The 26,653-nt window shown below is 42.3% G+C and overlaps 1 protein-coding gene across 1 annotated transcript; it reads left to right on the forward strand.

The window, feature by feature from the left end:
* The first annotated feature begins 828 nt into the window (after positions 1-828).
* On the forward strand, positions 829-23,605 carry LOC118424865. The gene is made up of 7 exons (XM_035833672.1): positions 829-1,153; positions 18,961-20,064; positions 20,427-20,594; positions 20,818-21,057; positions 21,905-22,015; positions 22,476-22,606; positions 23,074-23,605. Exons 2-7 carry the CDS (start codon positions 19,270-19,272, stop codon positions 23,315-23,317), a joined length of 1,689 nt encoding a protein of 562 aa, XP_035689565.1. The 5' UTR covers positions 829-1,153; positions 18,961-19,269; the 3' UTR covers positions 23,318-23,605.
* Positions 23,606-26,653: the final 3,048 nt, after the last annotated feature.

Raw genomic sequence — 26,653 nt, forward strand, 5'->3', positions numbered from 1 at the left:
TGTTTGACGGGTATGCAGCCATTCTCTTATTGGTCAATTTTATAATTTCCATGTTATCATTGGTTGAACTACTTATTATGATGGACAGTCTTTTGTTTGCCTCATTGAACTCGTTTTAGATCTATCATGGCCGCCGCGTGAGAAAGTTATCCATCAAAATGCACTGTAACTGCAAAACGATAGCTAAGTATACAAACGCACGCGTGTTACAAATTCTCCGGCTAGTTGGGTAGCCCTGTCAGAATTTCTTTCTATACGGTCGAATAAATCAAATCAAAATCAAATACAGTAGAACATTTAGAATTTCATGTGATTGCTATAGCACTATTCACTAGACACCTTTGCCTTTTAATGTATTTAATCGGTGAACCATAAAGACAATGGCGTTGCTACTATACATTTCCTGCTGTTTCATATGCCGATAATAGCCACGTCAGCAGTATTTGTGCACTGTACACCATTACATCATCAATGTCTGAGCACACCTGTTTGAAGAAGAACATCACAAATGTTTAAAACATGAAACGTTGCGAGTTCCTTTGAAGAAAACGTGCGAAGTTTTGAGACGGTCCCCGAACCGTAAGCGGCTTACAGAACGGATTTAATGGCTTTGTATGGATTATTACATTAAGTTCATCACATGTAGCTAATGATAATTCTGCACTAATCTACACCAGTACCACAATGGTAAACCGCAACCGAAGTCATAATGTAAGCCACCGTTTCAAATTTCATGGGTTCAAATGGCGGGAATGGAATGTGATTGACAGGTGTTTTGGGCGATAAGCAGAGGAAAATAACCCGTTTATTCCCGCGCTTCTGCGGTAACCTCGATATTCGCGTCTGCAAATCACTCCCGTGTGCCATGAAACCTCCCCGTGATGACGTAGGGACACCTTACGACCCGCGGAGCTGTGCCGAATGAAACATCACCCGGCAGTTTAGTGCTGCACCTATGGGGCCGTGCGTAGCGTAGGCGGTGCGACTGGGCCCAGAGAAGGGGGATCCTTCAGCCGAGCCGAGCTGGGACCGTTCTAGCAGGGCCACGGGGCGGTGGACAGCGGTCCTCGGGGCACACAGCGACTGGACACCGCAGGGATAACCACGACAGGGCGTTGGGGAGGGGTCGGGCTTGTGCGGGCCGAGATTTCAGGTAACCGGTCCTATTTGTATGGTAATTGCTTCACGTAGGAACCGTGGGTTTAACGCTAAACGGCTTGATTTTCCTACTGGTTCCCATTCGAGACGTACAGTGAAAACGGTTTCCTTCAGTCTATCTCTTCCACATTTATTTCATCATGGACGTCCTTTAAACCATTTCTCAGCCAAATCTTGAAGCTAATTCCACTCAGATTTTCCCAAGCGAGCGCACAAAAATAATACATCAAACCACCGGCTGGGGAAATCATCGGGGAAAACTGCGTCTGTGTGAAGCAAGGGAGTCTGTATATGAAGGCGGTGCGTTAACGTTACGTGTGTTTTTGTGAGGAGAGTGAATAAATACATGAAGAGCTGAGCGCCAGATGGGACACATCTAGCGGTGTCCGTGTGGACAGATGGAGGTCGGGGGTAATTATAAAAGCCATACCAGAAAACTATAGCCTCTACCAGGCTCCACAGGTGGCTAGAAAACAGCAGAAATTGGGCCAGGAGACGGAAAACACACCAGAATAGTTATTCGTCTAAAAAGTGCTATTTAGGCTGGCAAATATATATAACTCCTCCGACGTGTGTAGGTCTAGGGTAATTATAAAGGCCGTACCAGAATCCTATAGCCTCTACCAGGTTCCACATGTGGCTGAAAAATTGAAGAAATTGACCACAAAAATGGAAGATAACACACCAGAAGAGTTATTTATCCTAAGACTGCTATTTTATAGGCTGTATAACCCCCCTGACGTGTGAAGGTCGGCTGTAGTTATAAAGACCATACCAGAAAACTAGCCAGGCTCCTTGCACAGGTGGTTACAGCCTCTACCAGGCTCCACAGGTTGCTGGAATTGGCCAAATAGACAGTAAACACACCAGAACGCACCGAAAACTGCTACACATGTATTCAGGCTGGGTAACTCCTCTGACGTGTGAAGGTCGGTAATAATTATAAAGACCATACCAGAAAACTCTGCCAGGCTCCACAGGTAAGGCTTAGGTCACATTTCCAAACCGGGGCCCGGGCGGGCAGCTTTTGGGAGCAGAAACAATAATACAAGAATAAATAAGAATACACAAAATGTCAAAATAACATTCATGGGCATGATTTATGTATATTTCTAGGTATACTCAATTTTGATATTTTGTTTTCTTAAAACATCCTGGCCGGGCCCAGGTTTTGAAATGTAACCTAAGCCTAACTGGATAACAGCAGACATTTGCCAAAAAGACAGATGTGGAACACACCAGAAGAGTTGGCTTGTCCAAAAACTGCTATTTAGTCTAGCTAACTCCTCTGACGTGTGAAGGTCGGTAATAATTGAAAAGGCCATACCAGAAAACCTTGCCTCTGCCAAGCTCCACAGGTGGCTGGAAAACAGTAAAAAAAAATAGTAGCCTCCATGAGCAGGCTCTCTGGGCCTTTTTGTATTTTTTTGCTCTGAATGCAATACACTTCTTGTACTGGGTCGCTAAGTATCGTACATGGGCTTTAAAGCCTCTTCCAACTCGCAAAGAAATCCGTAGAGGCTATAGATACCATTTCTTTAATAGAGTTTATTGAGTGAAAGAGGCTAGGTCTATGGTAGCCTTTACTACTAGTATCTATACTACCTATGTCGCTCGAAAACAGCAGAAATCGACCGAATAGACAGACAACACAGCAGAATAGTTATTTATCACAAATCCCCTATTTAGGCTAGGTAACTCCTCTGGTTTGTCTATTTGGCGGATTTCTACTATACTATTTTCCAGCGACCCGGGGGAGCCTCGTAGTGTCAGGCAGAGACCTCGCCTCCTACCCAAGAAACTTTATGGAAGAAAGTTTTCAGCTATAGCCTTTACGGATTTTTTTTAGTATTAGAAGAGGCTTTAAATACGATATTTAGCTAGGAAGGGCCAGTCGTTACAGGGTTGAATGGAAAAAAAAAGTCCACTCCCGTCCCTCACAGGAAAAAAAATCCGTGTCACTCTTTCAAAAGAAAAATCATTGTCTTTCCATTTGAATTTATAAAGAAATTCAAGATGACAGGTAAATCACTGCGTTCGTGCTTGAGAATGGCGCCCTTGGCCTTACTGCCACCGCTGATTGACTTTTGCGTAGGTCACATTTCATAAACCGTGGAATGTGTTTATAATGTGGGAGTGAAAATTAGGATATAGAGGAAAACAAAACACGTAAAACGTTAACATCTTTAGTTATGAGCGCGAGATGTTTCTTAAAACAAAACTGTGTTTTTCGTTTCGGTAAACAGCCAGATCAGACACCGGATTGGAAAATTGACCAAAGCAGAAACAGGGTGAATACTGGGAACCTCTTTAAAAAAACAGCGAGTTTTCACCCGGTAAGGCCAATTTTTCCTATTCTCTTGGCTCCGAAAGTAGTGTGAGAATTATAAGGTTTTGCATCTAACGTCACACGCGAAGGAAATCCCGCCACACGCCATCACATTGCGTCGCACGCGTTCCACGTGGGAGGGGGAAATTCACGGGTTAAGTGAAATAGAAGACTCATTTCCGCCTTATGAATAATGATGATAAACGAGGTAGAAATGGTCGACTGTGTATTAAAATAATGCTACACTCAATAAGAGTATGACAATATATGTATAGAGTACACACAGAATTGGTGTGTTGAGCCATTTGAGATATTTATACTTCGTAACCCCTTCGCCTATTGGGTCCTCACTCTTAGTTAGCCTGATTAAATCTCGCTTATAGCAGCCCACAAGGGGCCAGTTACAGCCCTGGACAGCAGAGTTTGTGTTACACATGTACAGACTTAGTGAGCTGGTCTCAATCATGATGTTTCTGACCTAGGGCGAAGAGATGCTTTAACAGTTACAATGTAACCCCATAACCTTGGAGTGTCCTTCGGGTCACACCTTGAAATGACCTTATGTAGAGGTGGGCACTAGGACAGGTTTGACTGTGTATAAATGAGCAAGTTGTCCTTATGTGAGTTGAAATAAAGGATAATGTATGTATGTATGTCACTTGTACAAATTTGACTGCATATCAATGGCCAGGTGGTCCGTATGCGGCAGCGTACAGACCACAACCAACCAAACTGCGTCTCTTGTTACTACATCTGATTCCTTGTACCCCCCCCCCTAAGCCTTGTCCCCAGACTACCCCATTGTCCCCAGATGACCGCAGTTTTACACGCAGACAGAAATAAAAACCAGATGTGAGCTTCTTACACAACACTTAAGCTTGCGCAGTGCTGTAGTCGAGTCAGACGGTGTATTACTTACAGCACTGTTGGGGTTATACCGCCCCTTGGGCTTAGTAGCCTGGTATCCAGCCGTAATATAGCTCCCGAGTCTCTTCTCTCCTCTTTGTAATTGCGAAGAGGAGAGAAAAGACTGTATTACGGCTGGATACCAGGCTAGGACTCAGGTCACATTTCCAAACCGGGGCCCAGCCAAGCGGCTATCGGGAGGAAAAGACATCAAAATACAAAAAAACAAAATATAAAAGACATACATGATATGTACATATTTCTAGGTATATGTCTTTTTTTTTTGTTTCTTTAAAAATCCCGGCCGTGGAAATGTGACCTAAGCGGCAGTAATGGGGTGGCATACCCTTTCTCACCGGGACATGCACCTTATCTTTTTTTAAAGGTGTGGTGGGTTGTTACGCGTTGTCAACGCGAGACTCTGATAATTTTGCTACAAAGAATTATGTTTTGAGTATCCGACGTAGATTGGCGTTTACAAATTCCATCTTAATGTAAACAACACCAACTGCCTCTGTTTTAGACCAAGTTTGACCGTATACGCTTGGTAAAATGACAATCAATTCTCTTCTACTTCGCTCTTGCTATTTTCTTCGATCTGTAAGTCCCAATACACGTGAACGCCAGCCTGTATACACCTTTCTCACGCGGCGGCCATGATAGATCCAAAAAGAGGTCAATGAGGCAAACAGACAAAACTTATTTCTAAAATCAGGTCCCATTTAGTTTTCCCCAAAACCACACAAATTTTCATGATATAAGATAGAATAATAAATATTACAAGAAGTGTTGTGCACCGAAAAATGTAGCAATTTAGAGTAGTGTAGACTGACCCCATAGTCCATTAAGAGATGCAAAATAAAAACATAATAATGCAAATTTTTAACGAATTTGCAGCCATTCACTTATTGGTCGATTTCCTAATTGGCAGGCTACCATTGGTCGAACTGCTAATTATGATGGACAGCCTTTTGTTTGCCACATTGAACTCGTTTTAGATCTATCATGGCCGCCGCGTGAGAAATGTGTATAATCTGTTCATTTTCGAATCGGTCCAACATCCGGCCCACCTTATTTTCAGGCCCGTTTTTTTTCTGAACTGGTCAAGAAAAAAATGGTTTTGTACCCACCCCTAGTCGTTGTTATCCCCTGCAAAACGTGCATTTTCAACACGTGCGGTCAGTGACTTTCCCAGTCACGCTACGTACCACGCCACAGCACCGTTACATTTTAACTATGTCGGAACAGACAAATGTTTACTTAATGACCCAAGTTCCAACTAAACATGCGCTGATTCACAGGTCTATGCCTTCCTTTCATATGGAGTATTTTATGTTAATATTTGACTATAGTATATGCCGCCCCGTTTGTCCTTGTTACTACAAACTCAACACTGTGAGGTTGTATCTTATTATGATAGCGGACGCGCAATATAAGCTGATATTTCATACACGATACAATATGTTTGAAATATACTAATATTTCACACGAAGCTGATATTCCATACACGGTACAATATGTGTGAAATATACTAATATTTCACACGAAGCTGATATTCCATACACGGTACAATATGTGTGAAATATACTAATATTTCACACGAAGCTGATATTCCATACACGGGTGTTACCTAAGTACAAAACCTTTGTTAAACAACATCTGTGACACGTACAAGGCATCGGGTAATCGTCATTAGTATGTCCGTAATTAACGTCCAGAAGTGAGTTGATGGGGGAGGGGAACTTAGATGTTTCATAATATTCTCACTCTTGATTACACATGGATAAATATTAGCTTACATGTACATGTCCCAAAATGTAACTGTATTAAACAGCATTTATGCACACAGAAGTTTACACAGAGTACAGAGAATGACAGGTGATGTTGATTTGTGCAGATGTTTTATGAAATTGGTGGGGGGGGGGGCACACGGGTAGTTAGCTTAGTTATTCAACGGTCCACCGTACCGTTATTAAGAATGACTTAGATGTGACTTGATACCAAAACAATATGATTAAGCAACATTTATTAAATATATAGAGTATGACAGTTCAAGTTAATATGTAAAGGCGTATTCTTTATGAAAGTGGGGCTCACGCAAGTAGGTTACCATATTTCTCTTTAAAGGACTACCATACCGTTAATAGAAATGACTTAGGTTAGGTGTGACTTTATAAAACAACAACAATGTGATTAAGCAACATTGATGAAATATATAATGACAGTTAAAGATAATGTGTAAAGACGCTTCTTTGATGAAAGTAGGGGGCTAACATGGGTAGGGTACGTAGCTTAGATCTTTTTGAGGGTTTGCCAAAAATGACTTAGATTGATTTGATACAACAACAATGTGATTAAGCCACATTTATGAAATATATAGACAATGACAATTAACGTTCATATGTAAGGCATTTTTTATGAAAGTGGGGCCCACACGGGTAGGTTAGCTTAGTTCTTTATAAAGGCTTGCCGTACCTTTATTGGAAATTACTTAGATGTGATTTGATAAAACAAAATGTGATTAAAAGCACTTGAGAAATATATAGATAATGACAGTTGACGTTAATATCTTAAGACCGTTTTTTTATGAAAGTAGCCCACACTGGTGGTTAGCTTACTTTTTGTCAAAGGTTTGCTTTTATTAAAAATTAATTAGATGTGATTTGATAAAACAACAATGTGATTAAAAAATGTATAAAATTTACAGAGAATGGCAGTTGAAGTTGATATGTAAAGACGTATGTTTAATGATAGTAGGGGGTGACAGGAGTAGTGTAGTTTGCTTCTTTCTACGATTTGCTGCGCAGGTACTGAATTGAATGATAGCTAACATGTTCATGCTCATATGCGATACGATATAGCTCTTATGAAATGTACCGGGCGTTATTATCAGGTTAGACGGTTTTATGAAATTTTGCACGCGCGGGGGCAGACAAGTTTAGTGTAGTGAGGATCCATGGTCCATTAAGCCCCGGTCACAAGAATCGTACGATTGACTGCGATGGAGGTTTTATGCGCGGCATAAGCGCAGTACGTCGTAAGTCGGGGAAGAATCGGAAGCAATGGTTTAAATATATGAAGCCGTGGTCACAAGGATCGTAGTGCATCGTACGATGAGGTCATTAGAGCGTATTTGCGTCAATCGCAGGTAAATCATAGTAAATCGGGGAGCCTCCTATGACGAAAATAGGACTGAAATGGATTTTGAACATGTTCAAAATTTCGCTATCGTCGTAAGATTTTATTTGCCCCCAAAGCAGACTTCATTACGGCAATTTTTGTCTACTGATGAGGTTTTAGATTTATGAATTTTTAGCATGTTGTGATGGTTTCAGTTTTCCCTGATATTGTCGATATTGACGAAAAGGGAAAATATATCAGTCGCAACTGCCACAATCGCAACCAGAGAACAGCGCGCCCCGCACAGGTGATGCAGACAATTGTTTGATCGCTTCATGCACGTGAGTTGATAATTAGATCAAATCTCAGCTCTCGTCGGTCTTGGGTCAGTTTACCATAATCGTAATAACCATGGGGACAACTCAAACATAAAGGCAGGCTCTATGAGTCGGAAATATATATGATATAATGCTTATGATATGATTTTTGTATGATGGCATCTTTTTGTTGATAGCATATCATGATACAATATTCGAAAGAGCCTGACACGTAGAGCCGGCAAGCAGGCCGAGATAACCATACCAGTACTCACGCTTGATTTGAACTTTTGCTTGTAATACTCTTGTTATCATGGTCTTTTTTAATTTATTTTTACAGTTAAAGATATTATAGGAAGGTATTCAACAGCTATGTCCACATTTTGTTGGTTAAAGAAGCACAAAAACGGTCAGACGGCTATACAGAAGAGACACAAGTGAAAAATCGTACGACGCTGGAAAAATTTTGAACATTTTGAACATCATCCGATGCTCTGCGATGCTCTGCGATGGCTGATTTTGCTTACGATTTAGCTGCGATCCACTGTGATCATCGTGCGATAGGCGTAATATGCCATCGCAAGGACGTCGTACGATTCTTGTGACCGGGGCTTTACATGACATGACGTGAAGGCCGTCCAATATTTCAATAACGATTTCTGAATTTGCAAGGCTTGTCTGAATTTGAAAGAGATCATTTTCATTGCACAGCACTTCATTCCCCTTCCTTTTGCCACCATTGTGTTTTATACAATATACCAAATTAAGGATGCCATGGGTTGGGTGGATAGATTCCACGTGATTCCACGCTATTGTGCTGAATTTATTCTTCAGTTACAGCAGAGAAGGTGAAGGGTTTTCGTTAGAGAAGTGTATTTTGACTACCGACAATAATTTCAGCAGGTTGGTAGAATATAGGATATTGGAGAAGTCTTTTCCACATCCTGTAGCAGGGCTCGAAATTCATTTTTGGGATTAGGTGCACTGGTGCACCCAGCTTAAGAAATTGGGTGCACCAAAATGTTTTGGGTGCACCACTCGAATTTAAGTAGAATTTCAGAAAATCCTAATAATAAAACTTAGTTACAAGCTTTCAAATTCTGAAACAAGTAACATGACAGACATTTTTATTATCTTTCTAACACTTAGATGTCAAGAATATGATGTATACTAGCATACTTGATATCTTTCCATACATAAACCTAAGAAAATATTTGGGTGCATCCTGTGCACCCACTGAAAAAAATTGGGTGCACAGTTCCAATTTTGAGTGCATCTGGGTGCACATGCACCCAGTATTTCGAGCCCTGTGTAGGTAATTACTTGGCTTACGTTTCGATGATAGCGGTGAGAAGCAGAACTCCAGTCAGAAACTCTGAGGAAGGTGTCTGATAGACATCAAAACGTAAGCAAAGTAAGTACAAACTTGTTGTGGAAAACAATTCTAGTATATCCTGTATTTTGACTACAGTGATCTGTAACACATAAATTTACAAATATGGCGGCTGTTTTAAACTGTTCAAGTTACGTTACGCATCCAATGTCTAGTAAATAACATAATTCCACCATTCAACATCAGACTGACACGTTTAAGAAACAGTGGTATCAAGGATAAAGGCCTTTGTTGCATATCCATGCCCTATCGGGCTAAGTACAGGCATATCGATACAAAATACACATGATGATATTGAGATACTAGTAGTTTATAAGACTAATCTAAAACATGGGTTCTAAAACCGCTCTTCGTTTTCTAGTAATGTTAAAATGTAGCTTGAGATGTGTTTGCACAGCTACAGTCTTCGAGCGGGGCTGGCTATTATTTTATTGGGGGGGGGGGGGGCGCCTGTTCGTGATTCTCAACGTTTCCAACGTTTTTCGATGGTCCCTTCCACGGTAAACTCCCTTCACCAGCACTAGAGACCCTAGCCAAGGTTGAAAATCGCGAACCAGCGATCCTGAAGAACTCTTTTTCCAAGAAACGGTCCAGAACGTCCTTCCGACCTTCATCTCTTGGAGAAGGACTTCCAGGAAAACCACTTGAGTCTCCAGTGGACGCGTCTATTTCGGTCCCTCTCCTTCCCGCCACCTATCATAAAGGTCACTCATGTCTCGATCGAGGAATACGTGCATCTCATACAAGTCGCTTCTTCAAACAGCACACGGCTTGACTAAAGGTGGTATCTCACTGCACTTGGGGCACCGGTGCGGCACTGCGGGGTTCTTTCACTGTGGCACTGTTTTGTTATTTTCGCGATTTTTAATAATTTAGATATTTCGTAATACGTAAAAGGATGACTTAGGAGACAACAAAATACATAAAATGGAAGAAAATTCGTTCCTTATCTCTGATAGTCGTTGAGTCATTTACGAACCCCACAGTGCCGCACCGGTGCCGCAAGTTCAGTGACAGTCCACCTTAACACTGCAAAGCCAGTAACCCCGGAAGAAACCCAATAAAGATGGTATCTCACTGCACTTGGGACACCGGTGCGGCACTGTGGGGTTCGAAGATTACTCAACGAATTTCAGAGGTAAAGTACGAATTTTTTTCTTCCGTTTTGTGTACTTTGTTGTCTTCTAAGTCATATGTTTACGTATTACGCAATATCGCAATATAAAACATCGGCGAATATAATAAAACAGTGCTGCAGTGAAAGGACCCCGCAGTGCCGCACCGGTGCCCCAAGTGCAGTGAGATACCACCTTTAAGAGACCCGCTTTTAACGCACGGAGTCTTTTAACAGTACCCTGAGGACCACTGCGTTAGCTTTGACCACCTGCGGCCCAAACTTATATCAAAGGCTTGAAACAAGAATAAAGTATCAGTAGTTCAAACAAACGTCTGCTGTGAACGAAACATGATTCTGTCTTATCCCCAGGTTAATGTTTGGTTTTTCAGTCTCTTTTTAAGTTGATGCTTAGTTTTTGTGGTTATCAAGAAATATAAAGTTGGAAATTTTTTGTCCGGGCACAGGGGTTTCCGCTCTGGCAGTTGAGAGGTCAAATGTCGTTTTGGCCAAATACCGGAAAATTCGCCGTTAGATTCTTGGCGTCCAGTAAGAAACCCGATTTTAACGTACGGAGTCTTTTAACGGTACCCTGAGGGACATTGTATTAGCTCTGACCACCTGTGGCCTAACTAGATATCAAAGGCTTGAAGCAGTAATACTGTATCAGTAATTCTAACAAACGTCTTCAGAACATGAAAGATGATTCCTCCCAGCCCCGGTTACTGTTTGATTTCTCAGTTTCTTTTTAAGTAGGAGTTTGGTTTTTGTGGTTATAAAGAAATATAAAGTTGGAACTTTTCCGTCCTAGCACAGAGTTTCGTTTTAAGTTGAAGCTTACCTTTGTGCTTAGTGAGGAACAAAATTAATTGATTCGGGTTTGCATAATCAATTGTGTGGAGCTTTGAGAAAAAAGCCGACTCGGTGTCGGCGCTGCGCGTTATGTAAAACGAAAGAAAAACATCTATTTTGTAGTCCAAGTGACGTTTTTCGGCTCAGGTAAATAAGAGTTTTCAACGACAATCTTGTTACACGATGTACAAAAACAAACAATTTTTCATAGTAATGCTTGAATCTTGATAAGGCCTATGTCACATTTCCAAACCGGACCCGGTCGGGCAGCTTTCGGGACCGGAAAATTTTGTATAAAATTTTGACACCAAACTACACAAGACGTAAAGACAATAATCTTGATCATTATTTGAGCATATTTCACGTATAAATTTCTATTTTGAAAAAAAAAAAACAGTCTAGCCCGGCCCCCGGTTTGGAAATATGACGTTAGCCGAAACGATGTACAAAATCGAAACAAACAATTAGATCCTTTCAGTCGTGCCTAGAGGATGTACGCTACAGTAGGAACATCAAATATCTGATGCTCCTAATGAAAAAAACACGACACAATTTGGCACAAAACATCCCAGTCGTCACGACGACGCCACCAATCGTGATAGCAAACATCAAAGGCTGTAAAATAATCAACTGAGCTTTTCGAACGCGTAAATTCATTTATATGTAAAAAGTCTTTTTGGCGACATGACGTTAGCAAGCTGCCATTGTGGTTAAGCGACCTGTTACCGACTACAGAAGGAGCATCGAATATCGTGGTAATTAATGAATGAACACCTTTATTGTACATACATACCACTGGGTTAAGTATGGGTCGCAACAAAGCAACAATTAACAGATACATGAAATATAAACAATATATGACACAAGAATCCTATTCTACCAAGTCAGGCAAGTGCATTCGACTTCTTCTCGCTTCTTTGTTATACTGGAAATGTAGGAACAAATATTCTTAACAATCAAAGGTTTATCTAAATTAATTAGGAATATAAGGTTCCATGTATTGAAGTGTATGAACTAGGGAAACAAAGGTACACAGTGACACAGTTTGGCACAAAATATCTCCGTAGTCACGACGACGCCACAAGTCGTGATAACAAACTTCAAAGGCCGTGATCAACCAAAATGCACGAACAGATATTCTTTGCAATAAAAGGTTTATCTAAATTCATTAAAAATATAAATTTCGTTGCATTACTTAAGTGGGGAAACATAGGTACACAGGGGCGCAATTTGGCACAAAATATCTCCGTAGTCACGACGACGCACCAGTCATGACAGCAAACTTCAAAGGTAGTAATCAACCGATCTTTGTACGCTTAGGGCTGGACTGGAGTCGTGTTTAGATGTACTACGCTACAAACGAGCTTTGTATGCTTAGGGCTGGACTGGAGTCGTGTTTAGATGTACTGCGCTACAAACGAGCTTTGTAAGCTTAGGGCTGGACTGGAGTCGTGTTTAGATGTACTGCGCTACAAACGAGCTTTGTAGGCTTTCGGCTGGACTGGAATCGTGTTTAGATTTAGTGCGCTACAAACGAGCTTTGCCGAGATAAAGAAGATGGTGAATTGATAATATGTGAGTTCGTATACACTTGTATTCAGGTTGGCTAACCGTGGGTTTGTAGCTTTCATCATTATGCACATGAAAAAGATAGTTTCATTGCAGTGGTATGTACCAAAGTGCTGTATTTTGTCATTGAAAAAATAATATTAGGGGCAATAAAACCTGATGACGTCATCAATATGGCCCAAAAAATAAAATGAAGAATTCTGTCATGCCCATCTATCAATATTTGTTACGGCTCCATTATTTCTCAATTCATTAATGAGAAAACAATGGAAGGTCAAAATGCCAATTTAGCCAACCTTAGTACCTTAAGAAGAGGGAAGAGGCATATAAACAATAGTTTCAGTGATAGCATAGCTCCAGATATTTTGTATCCAACTGTTCGCTTGTAATAGTATCTAGTCTTTAGTATACCATGTTATACAATCACTGCATTTATAGCCCATGTGGGCAAGAATATGCAAAAAAAAAAGATTTCTCTTAAATAACCAGGTTGCCTTGAGGACTGCCGCAGGCGAAGGATTTTGATCTGCAAACGCATTTGTTTAGAAAACGTTTGAATAGGACAACTCAAACGGGCGTAAAGGAATAATCATGGTTTATTTAAAGATTTTTTTTCAAGGTCAACTGCATAGCTGGTAGTAGGGGTGGGTACAGGTACCGAAAATTCAGGTACAGGTACGTTACAGGTTCAGAGGATAAGGTCCAGGTCCGGACCTGAACCTGGACCTAATTATCTGTAAAACGTTGTGAGTAGGCTTCTGCTAGTCTCTACCAGACTCCGGGCCGCTGGAAAAACCGTAGTAATGGAACAAATAGAGAAGTAAGCCGGTCAGAGGAGTGTAGCCGGCCAGGGAACAGTACGCGACCTACCGGAGTCTGGTAGAGACTAGGCTTCTGCTTCCTATAATGTTTTAACTGGGAGACCCTGGTTCAATCCTGGGTAGAGCATCTGGGTTGGGGCTGCACCTGTCTTTCGGAAGGGACGTAAAATGGAGGTCCCGTGTTCGAGGAGGTGCCACAAATACGTTTAAGGGGAAGGGCTAGGAATCTCTTGCTGCAAAAGAAAATACCATGTAGTAGGAACAGCAAGGAAATTTGCTAGCATTTATGCATTACAAGCTTAGAGTGAAAGCAACATAGTATGGCAGTACTGTTACATAAAAAAGCATTTCTGTTGGGGAGTTTTTACGTACAAAAGCTTATTTAGTCTATCCCCGGCTATTCTCGTACTTAGTGTTGAACAAACATCACTAGTATCTCCATGGAGACTGTCAGGAGGAGATTATTTCTCGCGTAACGTAGTAAACGTCAGGCGTCATGTTACAGGTGGGGCAGAGGGAATGAGATATTACGTTTCTGGTTACCGACCCTAGCACGGGAGCGTGCGCAGTCAGTCCAGTGGTTAGCCGGCCTGTCTCTCGAACTAGACGCCGCGAGTTTAATTCTAACTGTGTCACTCACCCGACATGCACGCTACTGGAAAGGACTGCAGTCATAATACCTCCGTCAAATGTAGCGAAAATCGATCGGACGACGAGTCTGCGAGCTCTAAATTACGAGGAGGCATGACCCTGATGCCGACGAAGAAATGGCAGAGTTCCCCCCTTCCCGTCAGGGTCATACCTCCTCGTAATTTAGAGCTCGCGGACTCGCCGTCCGATCGATTTTCGCTACAAGTGACGGGGGTGTTATATATATATATATATAGGACGGGAAACAGTGGTCCACTGCTCATTATGCTTGTCGAGAAGAGCTAGGGGGAATTTCCAAATACAATGAACCTGTAAATACTGTACATAGCGCTTGTACTCTCTGTCATGACCAGTGGAAGACTAGCTCTTCGGTGAGCTTAAACTGGATCGAGATCACTTTCCTTTCCTAACAAAACTGAGCTGCCGACCATAATATGATTTTTTAAAGTAGTACCCGAAAACACAGCATTGCTTTACCCGGCCTGCTGTTAGCGTCTCCTAATTGCCGCTGCGCCGCAGCTGAGTTCCCGGTAATTTGATGGACTGGTGCGGAATGAAAATTAAGGTGTCACGTTTTAAATCTGTGCGCATTACTACGTCTACAGAAACGGGGTATACAGGTAACGTGATAACCGCCTTCCACTGGAATATAACTACGCTGGCTAATACAGTAGAAGCCGTTTAATTGCACGGCCTATTTGCCAGTGGATTTCGTGCAATTATCCGGCTGGTGCAATAATGCGAAGTTGTATAGATGGTCCGACTAGGTTTGGGATGTTGGGATTCCGTGCAGAAGTGTGCGTTAATCCGTTGTGCAATTAACTAGCTTCTACTGTACTAGTAATAGGGCCTTCACATTGAAACCGAATTAGCAGGAATCAAGCAGAAACAGCCGGAATGAAGTATTTGCAAAATTCGTGCCACATTGGGGGCCATTCCGAGTGGGAATTCCAAATGGACCTTATATCCCCTTCACACGAGAAGGAATGAGCCAAAATGCCGCCAAAATAAGAATACTATGCTATTCCTGGAAATCCGTAGTGTATTCTAGAAATTCTCACTGTATTCCAGATATTCTTTTGGCCACATTCTGGCAGGATTCGAAGTGGTTTGCCGCTTCGGTTTTCCATCGAATGAGATAAGAATGTTTCGAATAATGTTGGAATGCCGTAGAATGCGGTCATGTTGCAGTTAGAATAGTTTAAATACACTTGGAATCCACGTTGAATGTTGTTCGATATTTCTCCACTTCAAATGCACCTGGAAAGTTTTTAGCATGTCAAACCTTTCGGGCCAGCCAAAAGAACGGGAACAAATATCTGGAATGCAGTGAATTTCTAGAATACACTACGAATTGCCAGGCATAGCAAATAATTTTCATTCTGGTGGCATTCCAGTTGTAGAGATTGAATTGGATTTGAATATTTACCTGAATGTCTAACCTTCATGACCTGAACTGAACTAACCTTCATAAATGTAAAAAGCGTAATCAAATTGCCTTTTAAAGGAGATGGTAAACTCCACAATAGAGTTTTATTTTCCGATAGATATAAATTTCAGGAAGTAAAAACTGCACACTTCTTGACATTATACGATTAAGAACCCGCTAGTGCCCGAGCATCAAAAAAGCATTTAAACTAAGCAACCATATTGGATAAATGCTATATCAAGGGATGTGATACTTAGTAAGGTTTTCTTCGCTCGGTGTTCTTGTTAGCTAAAATCTGAAACATTTATTCAACATTTATTCAATACCTAGCCTGCAGGGAGACTGTTTGAATAGTTGCCAGAAGGAAGGTGCAGAGTTGGTCGATCGTACATAACGTTAAAGACAATGATAGAAAGAGACAGTCAGTGACTGCTTTAATGTCTGCCATGCATGACAGATCATACTGGAGAAACTGTTACTGTAACAGTACTACGTATTGTTAACCTGGGTATCATCCGGAAAGTTAATTCTATACTGTATATACTAATCCGGCGTTCATTATATACTTTACACAGTCACTTCTAGCTCTGACGGTCATTAAACACTATACACAGTCGCTTCTCTGCTGTTCCAGAAGCGAACATAGATAGATAGATAGATAGATAGATAGATAGATAGATAGATAGATAGATAGATAGATAGATAGATAGATAGATAGATAGATAGATAGATAGATAGATGGTTTATTTCGCAACAATTGCATCAGTGACAATGTATGGCAATGTATATACAACAAAAGTTACAGTCTAATACTACATTACTAGTGGAATCTACGGTAGGTAATAAAGGGAACTACATGTATAGCATACATCAGATTGAGTATAATTCTATACTACTAGCGAGATGATATATGTCAGAAGTTATTTAGGAAATGAACATATAGGAGCAAACTACTACCCGGATGGTACCCAGGCTATTGTTACGTATTGTACCTGACCGGTCTAAACCGGCTGTACTATGTATGTATGTTATTCGATACACACTCAACATCAAAGCACAGGAACGTCATCTGGTATTTAGAGGGCGGAATCGCTTTAAGGATCGCCTACACCCGTTGCTAAGCAACGTTGATTTGTTTAGAACTCTCTCCCACCACACGATTAGCAGGCTCTTGAATAGGCATATTAAATCGCAACAAGAAATTGAAGGCTAATCAAATTTCTCGCTTATAGGGCCTTCACACTGAAACCGAATTAGCAGGAACCAATCAGATCCAGTCGGAACGAAGCGTTTGCAAAATTCGTGCCACGTTCGGGGCATTCGGGTCGTAATTCTAAATGGACCTTATATCCCCTTCACACGAGAAGGAATGAGCCAAAATGCCGTCAGAATAAAAATTATTTTCTATTCCTGGAAATTCATAGTGTATACTGGAAATTTTCACTTAACCGATATGTGTCATCTGCCTGTAGATATAGCTGTACTCTTCTCCTAGTCTCTACCAGACTCCGGATCGCTGGAAAATTGTAGAAATGGAACAAATAGAGAGGAATATAACCGGCCAGGGAACAGCTCGCTACAATTTTAGAGGAAGGTCACATGTGACAGGCTCGCCCCGCTTGGACCGTCACGGGCGAGTAGGAAAGCAATAAAATGGTTATTTAGCCACTTCGCACCTATTGGATAGCGATTAGTGGACATCAAACAAGACACCGGGATTCCACAGACTCCGACGATCGCGTGCTGTTCCCTGGCCGGTTACATTCCTTTGGCCGGCTTACTCCTCTGATTTGTTCCATTTCTACGATTTTTCCAGCGATCCGGAGTCTGGTAGAGACTACTCTTCTCCCACCTTGCGACATCTATTCACTACCAGTATACTAGTACGTAGTACGATTATTGTATATTGCAATCTCCACAACTAAATACAAACGAAGATTTACTTCCGGACGTTTCACGTAAGTCGCCGTTTTGTATCCATTTTTTTATCCAGTTGAAGAGATTGAATTGTGTTTGAATATTGTTTACCTGGATGTCTAGGATTTATAAACGTATAATGATAGCTTTTAAACTCTCTGAACGTTTTGTTGATAAGTCTAGCCAACAAGTATAGCTAAAACTACACTCGTGTTATCTTAACGTGTTTGTCCAGTTTATGATAGTGACGCTGAAGAATCTGATGGATGTCACTCAAAACGTTTGCAGGTTAACTTTTTTTTTATTGAACAAACACATAAAGGCAAAATAACAGACAAGTGGAGGACCACTCAAGTTAAGACAACTTACATCGGTACCGCTATTAAAAGAAAAATAAGAATAACATTTGATTGACAAGATGCAATAAATCTGTACAGATGGTATACTAGTATATTGACTGGTAGAAGCGCAAGTCCTAGTACCCTTTCCCCCGGAAATTTTGGTAGGACACGAAAAAAAAATGGTTAAAAACGGCCAGTTTGCACAATGAAGTTCTGAGTTGAAGACATAATCAAACAGTTTGTGGAGTAGTTGCAAAGGGAAATACCAAAAAGTAGTAAATATTTGATTTCACCATCAGAAAGAGAGAAAATATCGAAAAGATGTCCTACGATCCTAGAAAGTTTGCCGAACTTGCCGAACAGGTTAACTTGTCTGTCGATGTTATTTTGAACTGAATGTCCAACCTTCATAAACGTGTACCTCTCTGATGTGGTTTGTGATGAATGCGTAGAAATAATCTTGAGTATATGATACATCCGGCTTGACCTTTGGTGCTTAACGGACCACTATGTATATACAACAAAATATGCACAATTCAAAGAAACCATTGCAGAATATTTACACTAGTACTTTTTTGACTCAAGTCTACCTGTAGATATTATTTTGAAGTGGGTGTCCTGGCACACTGGCACTATCTTGATAAACATATACCTCTCTGATGTAGTTTGTTTTGAATAGGTAAAAATATCTCATTTTCATTCACTGTGTCTTAGCCTTGCTATCCTTTGAAATCCAAATTGTCTTCAGCTTGACTTTGCCTTACCTATGTTTTCTTTGGAATCCAAATTGTCTTCAGTCTGAATTGTCTTACAACGTTTCCTATTGGACATCTGCATTTATCTTCATTCATAGTATAAAAGACCTGTTTCTTCCTAATCACTTCAGTGTCACTGACGAAGGATAGTGGATTCTATCCGAAACGTCTGACCGTTTCCAAAACTATATCCAGTTGCATGAGTAACTATTTTTTGGCGTATCTTATTACCTGAATGTCTAACCTTCATCAACGATCTTCAGTCTGACCTTTGTGCCTTCCCTACAGGGGCTTTGTTGGAAGACGCTGTATGGAGGCGAACGTGACGTAACCACCCAAATATGGACATCGCGGGACATCAAGTGCTGTTGCTGAAAGGTCTTCTCTAAAGGTCATTCGTCCAACGACGACCAAATCCCTTTCCTAACCACAGACAGACTTCTGATTTAGTTGTCAATCAAAAGCGCGGTTCAACCAATAAGAAGAGCGGATACATGTCTGTCAGAGTGCTGCATTTGTACGTTTTTCTTCTGCATTCCTGAGTTTTGACGGACGTACGCAGGATCTGATTGACGTCATTACTGACGTCACACCAAGATGGATCCCAACACAACGTTTCTGGACTTCACCCTACCGACAGCGAGTTTCGACGCGGTGCTGAACACGCTAGAGACGGCGACACCGTCTCTTGGAGATAACGCGAGCTTACCGACGGATCCTTCTCTTCTCTCCGCTTCACCCACGCTTACGGACGTAATGCCAGACTCGGTAAACGTGTCTGACATAATCACCGGGCTGGTGTACAACCTCTCCTCGGCGGTGGGTGGCCTCGGCGCCGTAACGACCACGACAGCCGACCCGATGCTAGCCGGGATGCTGACGAACCAAACGACTGTCGCGGCCGGGTTTGTCAGCGTCCCTGTGACATCGCACGAGGTTGCCGTGTCGTCCGCGGCCATGATCTCTCTCCTCATCTTCTCGATGATCTTCAATCTTCTCCTCGGGGGCACCTTAGCCCTGACGCCGAGCCTACGAACTCCGCCCAACGCTCTCCTTATGAACATCTGCGTCACCAGCGTCGTGCTCTGTGTGTCCATGGCCATGCAGCTGCCCAGCGTGCTCGACCCGGAGCGCCCCCTGCCGGACAATGTCTGTGATACAGTCCTGTTCTTGGACTCGCTCTGCGGCATCGAGTACTGGTTCAGCTTCATCTCCATCGCCGTGTACCGCATCAAAACGCTACACGACACGCAGTTCAGCGTGCGGTACAAGAAGACCCTAGCGGCCGTGTGCATCAGTGCAGGCTGGCTGGTGGCGTTGCTGTTCAGTACGATCATCACCGCGCGGGATGCCAAAGATACCGACAGACTGCTGGCCTGTCCGTTCAGCAAGGTCTGTACCTTTGGGTGCTGTTTCTTTTGTCTTGGAAATTCTGTTGTCTCATTCTTACCTTCGCTAGAAAGTTATGTTTTCGGTAATGTGTTTGTGTGTGTGTGGTGTGTGGTGTGTGTGTATGTTGTGTGTGTGTTTGTGTGGCTGAAAACTTGGTGCTTAGAATCATAGCATTCTTGTTCTTGTCTGAGCTGGTTTAGATGCCCATTGGTTGGTATATATAACAATACCTATATCACGATTTTTACATCATGTATTTTCTGTCTTCAAGTGAAATCCTGTTCAAGTTTGTTTTCATTTTTGTAACACTAGACATAGTTGTTCGTACAGACTCTGGCAGCTTGGTTCTGCACCCTGTCCAGGTCCTGCGCATCCGGCCCGGTCCCACGCAGAAGAACTCCACCCTGTTCACGGTGTGCGTGCTCCTCGTCACGCTATGCCTATCGGGATTCCTCGTCATCGTCTACGCCTACATCAACGTCTTCAAGAAAGCCAAGCCCCTCAAGTACAGCAGGACCAAGATCAACCAGGTAACTATCTTTTATTTGCTTTGGGACATTCCTCGGGGCACATTGTACCGCAGCATAGGTGTCGCTCACAGTACGTATGTGAATACTTAACGTTTGTGACCACATTTTATAAGCAGCGACACCTATGGCTGCAGTACAATGTGAAGCAGTTACCGAAGCGTCGGTAGAAATAAAGCAAGAAAGATTCTCTTTATTCAAATGTTGATATTTTCTCGATCTCCAGGTGAACCCGTTAGAGCCAGCTAACGGGACCCGCCAAGCGTCTGTAAAACACTCCCCTGTCGCCTCTGTGCACGAGATGGTTGTGCTAGAGAACCGCCTGCCGCACAACGACCTGCCGTTCTACCGGACCCAGCACGTCATCGCCTGGGCGGGCACGGATCCGGCAGAGCGGCCGGCGGCAGTGCCGGAGAGCAACGTCAACTTCTCCGCCATCGTCTGCAAGGACCGGAGATCCACACAGGTAGGGGAGAACTAGCATGATTAAATCTCGCTTATAGCAGCTTACCCAGCGCGTTATTGCCTGGGCGGGCACGGATCCGGCAGAGCGGCCCGCGGCAGCGCCGGAGAGCAACGTCAACTTCTCCGCTATCGTCTGCAAGGATCGGAGATCCACACAGGTAAGGGAAGGGTGTCGTTATGAGACAAGCTAGTTTCAGTCTTGAATAAGGAGCTAGTGCCACTCCGCAAGGGGCAGCAACGTCAACGTCAACTTCTCTGCTATCGTCTGCAAGTATCGGCAGTTCACACAGGTAGGGAGGATGTACATGTCTTAGCTTATAAGATCCAGTCTTGAATAAGGAGCTACTTCCAGTCCGCAACGGGCAGCAAAGTCAACTTCTCTGCTATCGTCTGTAAGAATCGGCGGTCCACACAGGCAGGAGGGCTGTGGTTATGGTACAGTAGAAGCTGTTTAATTGCACACCAAATTTACCAGTGTATTCCGTACAATTATCCGGGTGGGGCAATAATGCGAAGTTATCCAACTGGACCGCACCGGTTTGGGATGTTGGGAGCCCGTAAGTGTGCGGTCATCGGTTGTGTAATCAATTGGCTTCTACTGTACAATAAGCTAGTTCCAGTTTTGTAATGCACAGTATCTCCCCCTCCAAAGGACATAATGCATCATGTTGTACAGAAACATATTCAAAAATAAGCCGGCAAGGATCGAGGCTACAAACAGGTAGTTGGTCTATAAATCGACTCGGATATACCAAGTCATGATCAGCAACCAACGTGTGATTACATAATAAACAATTGAAACAATTGCAAATTTGAAGATCTCACACCATATTTGTGTTTTTACGCAGGGATCTCTCCCGTCCGTTTCTGACGACATGGAGACCAGCGACATTTCAGGCACCATGACGTCATACAAGTATCGGATGTCACGCCCCGTCAAGCAACAGGTTCTGCAACAGGTTTGTTCTTTGTTTATTTGTTTATTTATTTGTCTTTCCAAATGAGGTTACGCACAGTTTTTGTGAATGACGAAACTCAATAAAGCGTTATTGTGAAATTCCTCTTTTGATCCGACGCACAAGGAAAGCGCTGATGCTAGTGTCAAAATATGAATATCATGCTCATGACTAGTTCATGAACGTTTTGTTGTGTTTTTGTTTGAGAAACATGACGCCAGGAGTAGTTCAAAGGTGTCAGGAAGATGGTATCGTCCGTCCCCTCTCAAGTCCATGTTTAATCCAACACAGAAACATATCATAAAACTGATGCTAGTGTCACATTTCCTTTTGGTCTTTCATTTCACTTTTGAATTACGTCTTTGTGCAAAATAACACCAACCACCTGTCAGTAGATCAAAGGTGCCTGTAAGTTTATATCGTCCGCCGTGCAGAAAAATGATCCATGTCTTTTTATGGTCAGGTCGAGAACAAGTTGGAGAACCCGAGCGCGAATCATCGCGACGCCGCTCTGACGCTGGCGCGGACCTACTCTCGCAGGAAGAAGGACAGGCTGGGCAGGACACCCACTGATCAGATGGCCGCCAGGAACAGGTTTGTTTGTTTGTTTGTTTGTTTGTTGACGTACTCCCGCAGGAAGAAGGACAGACTGGGCCGGATGCCCTCGGGTGGCCGCTAGAAACAAGTCTATTTGTTTGTTTGTTTGTTTGCTTGTCGATTTTTAATATTCATCAGTTTATTAATACTGGTATTTGGAAAAAGGGGGTCCTTCTTGGTAAGTTACGATTTTGTACACGTTCGGGGCCCTACGTGGCTCAGTGGGAACAGAATTAAAAATTTTTACCCTTCGTTTCGACCAACATGATGGTAAAAGTACTCAGGGATAGGGTTAGGATCACAATGCAGTATCGGTAAGGAGGTGAAGTCTGCCATCTCAGGTTGCCCCTTTATTGACTAAATTTGACCCTTACTTCTTGGACTGTTAGTGTCGCAATGTAGTATTGGTAAGGCGGTGAAGTCTGATTGCACTTGTTGCTAACTTTGACCCTTGACCTCCCCAGCATCGCCATGGTAGTGATCTACATCATCTTCACGGTGCCGATCATCGTGCTGACGTTCCAGGACCTGGTGGGCGTGGAGGAACGTCTGGACAACGTCTTGTCCCAGCGCACCTGCAAACTCATCTTCTACGTCAACGGGACGGCGTATCCCGTCTGGTATCTGCTGTTCTCTCCAACCGTGCGGAACTGCATCAAGTCAGTCATAGAGTCGGCGCTGGTGTACCTGTCTGCAAGGAAACAGTGAACTTGGACTTGAAGATGAAGATCCTGAAGGTCCTCAAACAATAAACGTGGACTCTACAAAAGAAGGTCCTCTACAGTCCTCTTTGTCCTCTACAGTCCAACCGTAAGGTTAGGAGCTGCATCAAATGACAGTCATCAAGTCGGCATTGGTTTATGTACCGGTCTGCAAGGAAACAATAAACTTGGACTTGACGACGAACTACTGGATACGTCTTGACTCAGAACACCTGCAAACTTTATCTTCTACGTCAACGGCACGGCGTATCCTGTCTGGCATCTGTTGTTCTCTCCAACCGTACGGAACTGTATCAAGTCAGTTATCGAGTCAGCATTGGTCTGTCTGCAAGGAAACAGTAAACTTGTACTTGAAGAAGAAAGTTCTGTTTCATCGCACCTGTTAGCTCAGCTTCTACGTCAATGGTACCACCTCTGTCTGCTGTACAGTTCAACTAACGGTTAGGAACTGCATCATGACCGACATAGAGTCTGCATTTGTGACCTGTCTGCAAGGTAACAACAAACTTGAACTTCAAGATGTTCCTGTTTACGGACCTGTAAACTTCTACGTCAATGGAACAAAATCTACCTACTTTACAGTCCAACTGTACGGTTTCTAATAGGGCTTGCAACAAGTCCGTCATCTAGTCGACATTGGCGCACCTATCTCCCGAGAACAGGAGAACTGATTATTGCGAATTGATCAACATTCCCAAACGAACGGTGGAGTTAATGCCAGGTGCTTGGAAATAGACTTTGGTGAAAAGACAGGACCAGAAGGGATCATTTGTGAATCGGCGTCGCCCTCTCTGACAAAGGGAAGGTACCTTGATCCAGTTTGACCTGCTTTAACGAGGCGGTCAGAAAATGTGTACTTCTCGATGCGGGAGTGCAGATAAAGTAAAAAAAAAGGAGAAAGAAATGAGAACGTCAGTTTTCCAACATTCCCAAACGAAGAAATAAATGGGGCACAAAGACAGTCATGGAAAGAAACATTGATTCGTACAGAAATACTGAGAGAGAGAGAGAGAGCTGAGAGAGACTTTGTAAAAAATTCCCCAAGCGGACAAATTCCAAAACTAGACGGGACCATCTCAAAAAGGAAATGTATCCTAACCGAGCGGTGTTCTTCTGGACTGTCGCAATTTGAAGAACAGGAAATCCTGCAGCGTAGATATCTATAACGACCATGACAGATAATTCTGACAACAACAATATATGATGTTCGCCGCTACCTTTCAATTAGCCAACTTCATTCAAATCGACAGTGATGTCGACTAAACGCAGCTCCCCTCCCAGAAACATTTTTTTACAGAAACGAAGTGACGATCAAGACACCTGGACACGTGTGAGGGCGTTCGAACAAAGAGGCGAGCCAAAAGATACAGGAACAGGGCATCAGGCTGTTTACGAGAAGAAATTGTTTTATTCTTATTCTTTTCTCAAATCTTGGAACTGCCATCATTATGCCAGAATTTCAGGTAAATAACTACATCTTGTACAGTGACATACATAATTATGTTCACTCTAACCGAAAACGCTTCCAAATCATGGCAATAGACAGCAAGGACGACCACACTCGTGTTTTAAACATATTGCAAGTCCTGGGTTGTATTAGTTATAACGCTCTATAATGGATGAAAAGATTATATCCTTTCTTGTGCGCTCATGCCTTATTGGGCTGAGCACTGGTATACAAATCAATGTGAAAGTCGTACTTTTAAGCACATATAGTTACAGGACTTCTACAAATGAAAACGTTCTGGAATGTTCCGTGCCATGTGAAACTGTGGTGCTCAATTTCTGTGCCAAGTTCGACAAGTCAAGAAAATCTAAAGGGAAGACACTTGTACAAAAATGACCTGTATGTTCATTTTGTATTTTCTATATTTATATTCTTGTTATTTTGTCACATACGTGTCATAATAGAAGTACAGTGTATTGTCAGGTCTTTATGAATATTTAAAGCAGTGTTGTAAGGTGAAGTGCCAAAGAACGTATCATACGCATGTATGATGAGATTTTCTGTGTTTAACTTTAAGACAAAATTTTGTTTATTACTGTGCTTTGATGTACTAGGAAATACTGGTCTCTTTATGTTTGGAAAGAAATTAATAATATCTACAGATACCTAACGTCAAACGCTCTACAACAATGTTTATACTTTATGGCAGAAATGTAATATAAAAACATCTTGGACCCTCATCACTTAAATTTTGCAAAAGGAACATGCCAAATAAAAACTGACCAGTGTTTATTGTGATGCCCAGCTGTTAGACTATTGGTTATTTTCCATATCAGATCTACATTATAGTCGTATTGAGTATAGACTTACAAAGAGTACAAAGAGTATTTATGTTTCTGCGAATGACAATATCAGTGCTAAAGTAATTGTGCCATACTAAATTCAAATTGACTAATTGAGCCACAAATCTAATGTTTTTTTTAATGTTAATAATCTTGTGAATTCCCGCGAGACTTCACAATCAGCGTGATTATGCGAGAACGATGAAGATACATGTTCAGCCAATCAACGATTAGTAGAGGGGCGTGGCCATGGCCATGTGGAAAACATGATGTTCTCGCATACTCACGCTTTGTCAAATCTCGCGTGAGTTTACACATGTATATTGTGAATGAGACAATAAATAAATCAAATTGCCACTTTGGTTAGAATCACAAACTTTCAGCCATGACGTAAAATGTTGCATTTATGTTCGTCAATCGTGTGATTGATAACTACTTATTCATGGTGTCTGTCATGAAGAAATGGAAAACTTCCTCACACCACATAAAATCATTCCGTGCTTGGAGCTGGTTTCAGTGTACAAAAGGGCGTGATTATATTATACAGACGAAGAAATTTAAACCAGGAAAAGTTCCCGAACCTGTATTCATGTCTCTGGCTAAATAAAGATGAATATTTTACCAGAGATTGACTCTGTATGCCTGTGCGTTGGTGTCTCTGATCCTCAATGGACCGAAGTCCCGCCCCCTGTTCAATAATGGCTCTATTTCAAACACACTCTTGGGTCGGCTTCACTCCTCTGCAAGCTTTTTATACTATCTTATGCTACCACAGGATCTGCTTGGAGATTAGCACCTGGGGCAATTACTGTCGACATGTCGTATTGAGGCCACACAACCCGCCCATTGTAATCTTACAACCCTGGTTGCGAAGGTAGAGGGCAGTGAACACCAATCACTCACTCACTCAGTCCCGTAGCTCAGGAAGCCGTAGGGGCAGTAAGACTGTTCACAAGTGCTCTCCACTTCTGGCGGTTTTCGGCCAGTCTAGTCAGCTGGACTGACGTCCTTCCTGTCCAGTCCTTCATATCAT

This window comes from Branchiostoma floridae, chromosome 10, assembly GCF_000003815.2.
Source record: "Branchiostoma floridae strain S238N-H82 chromosome 10, Bfl_VNyyK, whole genome shotgun sequence".
Taxonomy (NCBI): Eukaryota; Metazoa; Chordata; class Leptocardii; order Amphioxiformes; family Branchiostomatidae; genus Branchiostoma; species Branchiostoma floridae.